The sequence below is a fragment of the Pinus tabuliformis genome, chromosome Q (genome assembly GCF_031772625.1).
Source record: "Pinus tabuliformis cultivar Carrire ecotype Pingquan chromosome Q, CPIR1, whole genome shotgun sequence".
Taxonomy (NCBI): Eukaryota; Viridiplantae; Streptophyta; class Pinopsida; order Pinales; family Pinaceae; genus Pinus; species Pinus tabuliformis.
Window position 1 is genome coordinate 30,775,343 of NC_142296.1, and position 12,325 is coordinate 30,787,667.

At 33.0% G+C, this 12,325-nt stretch overlaps 1 protein-coding gene across 1 annotated transcript; it reads right to left on the reverse strand.

Annotated features, from left to right (window-relative positions):
• Positions 1-1,136: 1,136 nt before the first annotated feature.
• On the reverse strand, positions 1,137-6,903 carry LOC149218119 (uncharacterized). Its single transcript, XM_089383819.1, has 5 exons — positions 6,246-6,903; positions 3,616-3,784; positions 3,437-3,516; positions 2,891-3,327; positions 1,137-1,889 (listed from the first exon to the last, which is right to left on the reverse strand). Exons 1-5 carry the CDS (start codon positions 6,701-6,703, stop codon positions 1,588-1,590), a joined length of 1,446 nt encoding a protein of 481 aa, XP_089239945.1. The 5' UTR covers positions 6,704-6,903; the 3' UTR covers positions 1,137-1,587.
• Positions 6,904-12,325: the final 5,422 nt, after the last annotated feature.

Consider the following 12,325-nt stretch of genomic DNA (forward strand, 5'->3'; position numbering starts at 1 on the left):
TATTGCTTTGTGAGGGTTACTATGGTTTACATAGCACAAGAAAATAAGCTCATTGAATATCTATGGGGACTCTAAGGCTCTTATTGATGGTATCAAGGGAACTACAGAATTCTTCCCCCCCTTTCTTCTAGGCTGGCTTAGGAGGATCAAGCACATTCTGGGATCTCTCTTTGCATATATCATCTCTCATGTATACCGGGAATGTAACACGGTGGCTGATTGTCTTTCAAAGGTTGGCCTTGGTGTATCCTCTGGTTTCTTGCACTATCGATACAAGGTTGACTACTCGGTACTGGAGGAATCCTAGCTATGCCTACCATGAATCGCTTCGATACTCTGCATCAAGACTTTCTGTGGGATTTGCAGTTTATGATATTCTCCAATCTTTTTACTTTGTTTTATTTTGCATCTTTAATTTTACATCCTACAGAAAATGTTGTCGTTTGAGATGCTATGGACTATGCCTTTGGCTTATATTGGGGTCGTTCTTCTATCTTGGCTCACTTGTTGTCTAGATTAATGAGGTTATATGCTACGTATATGTAGTATTTTTATTTTAATAGGAGCATTTTTTTCTTCTGGAAAAAAAATATATATATATTTTTATAGTAGTCTAACTAATAGACAAAATGACCTTGTTTTAAATATATTTTTATAGTAGTCTAACTAATAGACAAAATGACATGGTTTTAAATATATTTTTATAGTAGTCTAACTAATAAACAAAATGACGTGGTTTTAGTCAAAACCGATATTTTTAAAATTTTAGTTTAAGTTATTTAATCTTATTTGAAAAGTTTTCAAGATGCTGAATCTATTTATACATTCAAAAATCTATTTTAAATAACAAAAACTCACAATCTTATTCACAATTATTTTACAAAATTCCCGTAAAAACCCATTTCATATACTTTAACACTTGAATAAATAAATATTATAAAATATTTCAAAATTCCCCGAAAAAAAATTAAATAAATAAATAAATTACTTATAATACTTCATAATATTATAATTTTATGATTTCAAAATAAGCTAAAGCCATATATATAGAGAAAATATGGAATGGTTGAAAATTCCGAAGTAAGAATGAAATTGAAATTCAATTCATAATGTTTGCTTCACCTCATAAAATCATATATTAAAAAATAGGAAATACTTAAAAATTCCAGAGCAAAAATGAAAATGAATCTCATAATATTTACAACACTTCATAATTTTATGATTTCATAACTCCCGAGATTAAGGTGAACTAAATACTGACAGCATGTATATGAATGAAATATATTATTGGAGCTGATGGCAGTTCACATCGACCAATTCCGACCGTGAACTCTCAGTATTAGTATCGCAATGTAGGTTGGCATTTTCTTTATGCTTAACCTCGCAACCTCTTCTTACACCACAGTTTTCGCTGTATTTCTCATCATTTGCAACAGTGTGAAAATGAGCATTTCTCATCACTGCCAACCGTGTGAAAATGAGCCGCATAAATTCAAGGAATGGAAAAGTTATCACTCTTCTGTCATCCCAGTGACTACCTAAATTGGCCTCACTCGGGAGAGGAAATTCTTCCCGATTCTCCCTCAATCAATAGGTAGTGTGATTCCTGAGAAGTGACAAGACATTATAAAACAATTCAACCACAGAATCCAGAGGACCTGGAAGGCAATAGTGCAAGCAATCCTTCTCGTTGATGTGGCCATCAGGTCTCTTACTCAGCATGGCATCAACGTCCATGTAAACATAACCAGCATCCTCCACAATCTTTTTGGCTATGCCATTTTGCCTCAAGAATTCATGCCAGTGCCACTTTAAATGATCTCCATGATTGGCCTGTAGCTCTTGGCGTTCTGAAATGGGTCCATTGTAGCTGGTGCAATTTATGTGCCCTGCAGGTCACCAACAACAAATTCAATCAATCTAAATATACACGATCATGGCTAGATAGCACAAAGGTTTACTCAAAGGTTAAGACCAACATAGTATTAATGGGGTTTCAATTTAACGTGGGAGGTTTTAATTTAATTTTTGCTTTTGGAGCTAGAAATAAGGTAGAATTTTACTAATAGATGAAATGGTTTTTTTTTCAGAATTTGACCATACAATTCAAGTAAGAATGTGATTTCTTGTTGTTTAAAATATACTTTTGAATGCATAAATTCAGCACCCTAAAAAAACCCTAAAGCACTAAAACATAACATATGAAACAACTTAAACTTATAATTGTTAAGAATCTCTACTACTAAATTTTAGATAAAATCCCCAAAAAAAGAGTTTCAATAAAAAATCATTTCTTCTATTAATGAGATTAAGCCCCAGAAATAATAAGTACCTGCTTTCTGAGAAATGGATAACTAAGTCAACTTTTATCTTATGTCTTCTTACTTCATCAAATTATTTTTGTTTATCTCATTTTCATGAATAGATTTAATTGTTTGACTTTGTGATAAATATTTAGATTTATGAAATATTTATATTTATCTCAATGTCATAAGTAAATTCAATTATTTGATTTTGTTATCAAATTTCCAAAAAAATTAATATGTAATGCTCAGTGTTGGTACGGTTAGCTTAAGATTTTTAGGATTATGTTTACTTTTGTGGATTTGGTGAGTATAACTAAAGTGAATTGTTTGATATGGTTAATGGTTATCAAATTTCCAAAATATTCCTGAATCTAAAATACTCAGACCTTTGCTTGAATTTTTTTAACGAGTATGTCACTTTTGTGGCTGGATTAAAACAGCAGTACTGTAGCTCCTGGTTTGTCCTCATAATAATCCAAATACTCTGAGAAACAGAAAATTCTTTGAAAAACAATATTATACCATGATACAAGAAGTCGAGCGAAAGAATAATAAATGCATGCACATGAGATCATCAAGATTACCAGGTGGAGTGTTTCTGAATATGACGAGGAGATCTGGATGGAGAGCTTGAAGAACAGAGAATGTTTGGCGAAGAGACTTCACATAGATTTCGTCTGCTTCATAATGAGCTCCTTTGTTGATCAGCAACAGCTTGATATTCCAGTCTTTTAGGAGATGAAGCCAGGGCCATTCCAAGAAGTTCTTCCACGTATCATTATTCACAGCAAAGGTGGGAGAAATTCGATCGTTTCTCACAAATCCAACTTTGAATCCTTTTCCTGGCCCCCCAAGAACGTCACTGCAGACTTCAAAACCCTCGCAAGTTCTGCAAGAAGAACTAGAAGTCACCACCTGTGGATCGCTGCGATTTTTCAAGAGATTGTTGAGTAGAGACCACTGCACGAGGTGATTTATTGAATCTCCCACGACCAAAACGTTCCCATTAGCTCCAATCAACCTAATCCATACATCATCACCAGATTACCAGTTACTGGTCTCAAACATCCAACAAATTAGTGAACCGATGACTGTTCATATAAAGACTTCAGTTTATTCATTGCAAGTACCTGCAAAGGTCATCTCTATTGAGTAGAATTAATGGACAACTGTTATTAGACCTCCATACCCACTTCAACTCTTCTCTTACCTGAAAAACAGGAAGGAGATTCAATTTTCAACTATTATTAGTTAGTGACAAATTTTTTGGTAACAGATGTATCTAATGTAATGATCAGTTTTCGATTACCTTCCAGTTTCCTCTCTGACCAGAAGAAGCCAGTATGTCTGCATATTCACCAACGGCGTTTCCTGGCACTGCAGAATGGCGGCCATCGCACTGACTGGCATATTGATCTCCTGCCCAATTCCATGGAAGATGCCGTGGAGTTGAATTGTACACCCACCGCCCTGACTCACTTCACATTCATACATTACTTTACAATCTCAACAATACATTAGCAGCACCTTCTACGGAACTGTAGCTCTCCTACATATATGCACACATCAAATTCCATAGATCAAGTTAAAAACTAGCCGCCGTTAGTAAACACAAATTTGCCAGACTGCCCCCAATCAGTCAGAAAGGGTGGGTCACGCGTTTCATAACCCACCAGGCTTCAAATTCTTCTGGTATCGTTTTGTGATTGTAATACTGAAATAGGTTAGAACCACGTACACGTCCCTTTATTCTTCGACCTTAACTGCTATACATCTTGTCTATTGATTCAGCCAGATATAAGCCCCTGTACTACTTTGGTCTAATAGACAACCCACTCTGCTTTTAACCTGAATCTTGTCCACTTAATTCGGGTGGGTTCAGGTCAGGGATAAGCCTGTCTTATTTTTGACCTAATACATAACCCGCTCACCCTTTCTTATCTTATTTACAGTTTAGTTGGATGATGCAGGAGCAAGGTTAGGGGTACATCCAAAATCAGAGAATAATGAGGATGATGGTGGTGGTCATGCAGAGGGAGTAGGTATATAGAGTTGTAATGGATGAATGGTTATATATATATATTTAGGTGGATAGCGAGATTTTAATTTTTGTTTATGTGTACAGTTATATAAGAAAAAGATCAAAAATAAAGAAAACTAATGAAGTCACATGAAGATTAAGAGAGGAAAAATAAAAGACTTAGAAAATGGAAGAAGAGAAAAGTTTAATGAAAATTGCTCATTTAAAAAAATAACTTGTAATATTTAAAAGATAATATAATGAAACTTGTAATACAAAGAATTAAATATAAAGAGAAATGAGAAATGTCAAAGATAAGATCTCTTGAAAATTTTATAAAAAAAATTAAGGAGATATTATATATGATTATGCATTTCATTTAAACATAATATCTAATTTTGATAATAACATATTTTTAAGAGATCTATGATTTATAAAAAAAATTAAGGACATATTATATATGATTATGCATTTCATTTAAACATAATATCTAATTTTGATAATAACATATTTTTAAGAGATCTATGAAAAGATTTAGAGAAGTGATTATGCATTTGGTTTAAACATAATATTAAAATTTTAAAAAAATAGGGAGATAATTATACATTTAATTTAAACATAATTTTGATAGTAACTGACTAATTATATTATAAAATATATACATATATAATAATTATACTATAAAATATACATGAAAATGATAATTTATTAATATAATTTCTCTTTATTGAAATGATCAAACATATTCTTTAATATATTTTCCTGGGGTCATATTCTTTAATATATTTTCCTGGGGTCAAATAAAAAAGTTATAAATTATGTGTTTATATACTATAAAATTTTAATAATCAAAATTTACTATTTATAATTTTTATTTTTTAATTTTAAAATAAATATTTATAATTAAATTTTATAAATAAATTTACTATTTATAATTTTTATTTTTTTATTTTAAAATATATATTTAAAATATTTTTATTATAGATAAATACATAATATTTTTCAAATCTTTTTAACTTTGTATTTCCTTCCAACATTTATAAAGTAGCTTACAATTTATTAGTAGACTAAATGTGAATTTTTAATATGGTATATCTACTTCATTTATAAATTGTTGTAAACTAGTTAGATTGTATTATTATATATTCATAAAGTAACCTACAATTTATTAGAGTTTAGATTGTATTATTATATATTCATAAAGTAACTTATGATTTATTAGAGTAAATGTGAATTTTTAATATTGTATATCTACTTCATTTATAAATGGTTTATAACCATTTATAAATTGTTCTAAACCAATTAGATTGTATTATTATATTTCCAAAATGCTATGCAGTTTTCTAATCTAGAAAGTTGCAAACAATTGGGTTGTATTTTAATATTAATTAATAAATTTTAATATTTAATAAATTTAATTAAGTTTTATTTTTTAATATTAATTAATAAATTTTAATATTTAATAAATTTAATTAAGTTTTATTTTATTATTAATTAATAAAGTATTTGTAAAAATGGTAACCAATTGGTTTGTATTTTAATATTAATTAATAAATTTTAATATTTATTTTTTAAATAATTTCACAATCAAATTCTATCCCCGAAGATTTGTACATTTTGTTTTTCAGATTTCCAGATTCGAATTGACAAGGCAACACCCATCCAGTACAATTAAAAGCAACAACCAGTACCATGAAAAGCAATTTCATAGAAAAAAAGACAGAAAAGTTTTGTAGTGTTTCTACTCTGTAAAAATGGGCAGATTTTTTTTTTTTAACATTTCCATGGTTATATTGAAACCCAGGACAATGAAAAGCATCTTGCCAAGAAAATAGACAAAGAAAAGCATCTAAAGAACCAAAACAAGAAGCATCTTAAAAGGAAAACTAACCTAACCAGAGAAAGAAATGGAATTAAACCTGATGCAATCGAGGTAAGCTCTGAAGAACTCGACAGGCTTTCCTTTTAATGGCGTTCCTCGAATCCTGGGCAGTTTCTCGACAGCGGTCTCTGGTCTCGCATGACTTTCAGAGAAATTTGTGTCCTGCACACGGCCACCATTAACATCCTGCGACCTTCTCTGCTCATTCTCTTGTGCTTTAATATTTCTTTCTAATGAAGCCTTTCCAGGCAACCAGAGTAGGGAATTGACCACCGTGTATAGATTTGATTTACAGGTTTCCTGCAACAAGAACAAAGTGCCCCCCGCAAATATGCATCCCGCAAAAAATGTCCACACAACCAGGGGCTTTCTACTGTATCCAAAGTCGGCCATCGGCTTCTTTGGTCGCAAAGCATTCGGATCCTTGGAGTTCGATCTCATCCCAACCAATTCTTGATGCCTCAACATCAAACTACCGAGAAAGTGGCAAGGCATCTCGTAATATTTGGGGTCTCAGCGCTAAATGCGGGCTAAATATGGATCCACGCCACACCTTCTCATGTCTCCGACCACTATTCTTGAGCGGAAGTTTCGCAATGGAGGTTTCCCCATGTAAATCTCCAGCACATGAACAGAGAGACCATTATTCTTAAAGCTGGGGCTCCTAACGCGACATCTGTCACGACACGCCGAGCTTTGAAAGGTCGTGCTATCTTGGGTTCTGTTGACTGATAAGCCTTCCAGTATTAAGGAACAAACAAGTCTCCATGGAAGTACATAAAGTAATGTGCTCTGTGCTTTCCAGGGAAGGCATTACTGTACTGATTTGAAATTTGAATGGACACGTATTCTCCAAAACACTTTTTTTTTCCCTCGAACAACATCCCGCGCCGATAATGGCTCTCACATTCAAAGTAGAGTCTAGAGAATATGGACTTAAGGAGGGAAGGCATGGTGTACTGTTCGCGGTCTACCGAGGTTATAATTTTTCGTTGGAATGGTAAAACAAAAGTTGGAATTCGGTGAGAAAATTTTTCAAAAAATTGATTCTAAGTGTTTGAATATTTTTTTATGAATATCATTAAAAAAAATTTGAGATACTCAAAATTTTAAATTAAATGTTTATGTAATTTATGATTTAAATCAAGAATTTTTGGAAAAATCACATAATGTCAGGGTCGAAACTCTATAGAGTTTCATCATCAAGATATAGTTAGAGATGATAAACTTCCATAAAAGTTCGAAACGCTTCAATACCCAAAATCCTAAAACTTCACAATTATGACTTAGATTTCTAAATATTTTAGCCTAATTTTATTAATATTTTATGAGAAATTATAATCTCTTTAGAACACTCTGAGTGGATTATTTTTCCAGAAAATTTAACTTAATTTATTTAATATTTTATGAGAAATTGTAACCTCTTTAGACCACTCTTAGTGGATTATTTTTCCAAAAAATTTAACCTATTTTATTTAATATTTTATGAAAAATTGTAATCTGTTTAGACCATTCTGAGTGGATTATTTTTCCAAAAAAATTAACTTACTTTGTTTAATAATTTATGAGAAATTGTAACCTCTTAGTGGATTATTTTTCCAAAAAACAACCTAATTTGTTTAATATTTTATGAGAAATTGTAACCTATTTAGACCGCTCTTAGTGGATTATTCGTTACGAGCACGACGTCCTGCTTCTTTCCCGGGGTGGACACATGTACTGTATATCACATCATAGGTTGTTTCTCACATGGTGCCTCATATTTTTTTAAATCTAAAATTGATTTGTGTATAGTTCTTCTATAATTGAAATTTGACTAATTTAGGCAAATTTTTTATTTGCCTGGTATAGAGAGTTTTTTTTAACGTGATTCCTATAGATTTTTTATAATTGGAATTTGATTTGTGCAGCTGTATTTTAATTATATCATCAAATCAAATTAATGTCTGAAAATGAGGAGGTTCTTGAAGGGCAGTGCATGTATTTTAATTTTGGAGGTTCTGGAAGGGCAGTGCATGTATTTTAATTTTGGAGGTTCTGGAAGGGTACTGCATGTATTTTAATTTTATCGATCGATCAAATTAGATGAGGTGGTACACAACATCACTGTTGAGAATTCAATGTTTTTGGAAAGATCCTTTTTCTTGTGTTTAAGGGATTATTAAATAATGTAATAATATTAATTGAAATTTTTTTTAGATTATTGTATTTTTGGGAGAAATTTATGAATACCATTTGTTTGGGAAATTAAATAATAATTAATTGTTTGAGAGTAAATATATTGTAAAGTAGGATTTGAATTTTAGTTAAGAAAGAAGATATTTTATTGGATCATTTAAGTTATACTTTATTGGGAAAAAAATAATTGTAAAGTATTAATTGGAAAAAAAAATTATGTTAATGTATTTTTGGAGAAATTTATAAATACCATTTTTTTGGAAATTAAATAATAACTAATTGCCGAGAGTAAATATATTGCAAAGTAGGATTTAAATTTTAGTTAAAAAAGAAACATTTTTATTGGACCATTTGAGATATAGTTTATTGAAAAACAAAAAAACTTAGTTGTAAAGTAAGATTTGAATTGTAATTAAGAAAAAAAACATTTTTATTGAACCATTTAAATTATTTAAGTTATAGTTTGATGATGATGGTGATGATGGTGGTTACCGTCCACTGAGACCAAATTGGTCTATCGGACCTATAATATTTTTAATTTTTAATTGTCTGGCTCCTTGTCTTTCTTGGCGAGATTGGTGTTGTAGCTCTCTTTTTTTTCTCTACAGTCTTCCAACTTCCTTTATCGTGCATCTCCTTCATCTCTTCTGGTTCTTGAAACAATGGTGTCTTAGCTTCGCGGTCAATTGTGTTCGTCCTTTTGAAGATAGTCGGAGAAGAGGTTTGGTCTAAGAGATCTGCTTTGTTGTTAAATGAAGATTTATTTTGCACGATAATCGAATCCTCATAACTGTTGACACTTGAGGGGTTGTCGAGTGCACTTTTTTGTTGTTGGGCAGGGCTTTCTCCATGCTTGTCTTGAGAGTTGTTTCTGTCTTGCCCAATTTCTTGTGATTCAGAGTTTTCTCTAGAGTATTCTTCTTTGATGACAGTGTAGTGTTCTTTTTGTGCTCCTTCCCACCAAGTAGATCTGTGGTGGCTTTTTTTACCAGGATTTTTCTGGGAGGCTTTTGGGCAATTTTTGGCTAGATGGCCTGTCTCAAAGCAGGATCGACATCGGAAGAGGACACTTTCATAATCGAGTTTCTGGTTCCACATATAATCTTTACTTGTTAGGTTTATTTCCGCTGGGAATCCGGCACTGAAGTCCATTTCCACACAAATGCGTGCATAGGTGGTTCTGGCATATTCCTCTGTTTCTGGACACCTGCAGTAAAATTTCCCAATTGCATTTCCAATGGCTTTTAGCGAGGAGAGATTCCAGAGATGCAAGGGTAGGCTTGGCAATCTCACCCAAACTGGTGCTGAGGTTATCACTGCTGTTGAGGGATCGAATGATGGGTTCCATGGCTTCATGAATAAGCCTGATTTTTCCCAAAACCAAGGGCCGGAATCCATAATACATTGTCTGCTTTTAGGATTTTCAAAATCTACTATAAAGAAACCCCTAGCACAGGGGTAGATATTAATGTCATCAGAAATTACAGGCTTCCATACCTCTGAGATCCAATTGTGGAGAGCTGTTAGTCGCGGCCAAAAACCATTGAACCGACAAATTAGGGCACTTTCAGAAAACTTCAAAGCCTCATCGAGTGAGGCTTGGACCACCTGGACAGTGGGTGCTGGAGCTTCACTGACAATATGGGCAGGAGCTTGCCCTCCAGGCGCTGACGGCACTGAGCCAGCTGCTATTTTCGCGAAGCTGGGAGCCATATTTTACTTCCTTGTAGAACCCAGCCGTAGAGGAAAAAGACAAAAGATTAGATCTAGATCTAGTCGGAAAAGATTAGATCTAGATCTAACTATAGAGGATTAGAACCCAGCGGCAAAGAGATAGCCCAGAATATTAAATCAATACGGGAGCTGCGTTCACGGCGAGATCTGCGAAGAGATCTGCGTTCACGGCGAGATCTGCGTTCCCAGCGAAGAGATCTGCGTTCACGGCGAAGAGATCTGCATTCACGGCGAAGAGATCTGTTTAACTTAACTCATTATGTCTTCGGAAGATATATGCCGCAGAGACAGTTCAAGAACCGAAGCCTCAAATCCGATTAGAATGCCGCACCGAAGATATATATGCCGCAGAGACAGTTCAAGAACCGAAGCCTCAAATCCGATTAGAATGCCGCACCGAAGATATATATGCCGCAGAGAAGATATATATGCCGCACTGAAGATATATATGCCACAGAGAAGATATATATGCCGCACTGAAGATATATATATGCCGCACTGAAGGTAATACAACTTTGCCCCGTAATCGAGAGATTCGAATGGAATTTTTATGTACCCAACCCAGGCCCAGAATATTAAATCAATACAGGAGCTGGGTTCACGGCGAGATCTGCGAAGAGATCTGCGTTCACGGCGAAGAGATCTGCGAAGAGATCAGGTTAGTTTAACCATTTTACTTTTATTTTATTACATCCAAAAAAGATTGGAAATATGTTTTTAGTAAAATATGAATAATTAAATTTAAAATTGAATAAAAAAATTAATAACAAAAAATAATTTCATGTAGATATATAACACACACAGTAAGACAATATAAATTTGAAATATCAAAATATCAAAAAATTATAATAAATAAATTTAAATTTAATAATAATTCATATAGTAATTATATGATGAAAATCACTTCGACTTAGAGTGCCCTGCTTACAACCACATTAGATCTTAGTTTCAAAATCTTTGTTGCAATACTGACCTTCCTAGCCTTTTACGTTGTCAAAATTATATTTCTTTAAGTCCCATAGACCAAAGTTTGGTCTCAGTGGATGTTAACCACCACCACCACCACCAATATTTCATAATTTTATATTTAACTTTAATTAATTATATTATAATATTTGAGATTATATATATATATATATATATATATATATATATTACATAAAAAAAATTATATAAAGATTATTTCAAATTTATAAACTATAAATTTATATAATTAAATAAATAACTAGTTAATGTTTAAATTTACATATAAATATATAGAAATTTAATATTTATAATAAACTATTTTTCTAAACTCTATATATAACAAATTATTATATTTATATGTGTATGTATTTGGATATACATATTATGGTTTTTTTTTTGACAGAAATGGTTAGATGATGTATTAATTTCCGGCGGAAAGTGCCTCATTGCAAATTACAAAAAAATAGACAGAATTCAGATTTCTCTTCAGATAGGGACCAGATGTTTCCCCCCTAGTGGGTCTGCAAATTATTTGGGCTATCATACGATTGGTCTTCTCTATCTTTCCTGATTTCCATAAACAGACAAACTGCTCCAATAAGAAACAATAAAACATATTAAACTAATAGTCAAGGTTGGGATCCCAGCCTTCATCGTCATTTCTTAGCAGGACTCCTGGAGAGAGGGGAGTCGCTTTGTTGGTTTCAGCATCGGCTTCTTTATTGTTATCTCTCTTTACATGGAAGAATTCCAGGTTCTGAAAGGAATTTATAAGAGTTCTGATTCTGTTCATCAATCTTGAGAGCCTTAGATCAGTAGGACGGGAGCTGTCGACAATGATCTTGATGATGGATTGGGAGTCCCCAAAAACAATTGCATCTTTGATACCCAAGGATATGAGCTGTTTAAGGCCCTGAAAGAGAGCCAGAGCTTCAGCTTGAATGCTTGTGTTGAAGCCCACGCCCCAGGAAAACCTTAGATCAGTTTTGTTTTCAGCATTTTTTATTACTCCACCTGCACCGGATCTGCCAGGGTTGCCTTTCGCTGCCCCGTCAAAAAAGAGAATGTATCTTGCCTTCTTGTTGCAAAACTTAGTAAAATCTACAGCATCCATTCGGATTTGCCAATTTTTGTGGAGAGGAGGGGATCTGATAGTATCAGTGAAATTGAGTTGAAGATGATCGCCCCATGCAGCTTCTTGGTCACTTAAGTCTGCTCTGTCCAGCTGATCACCCAAAC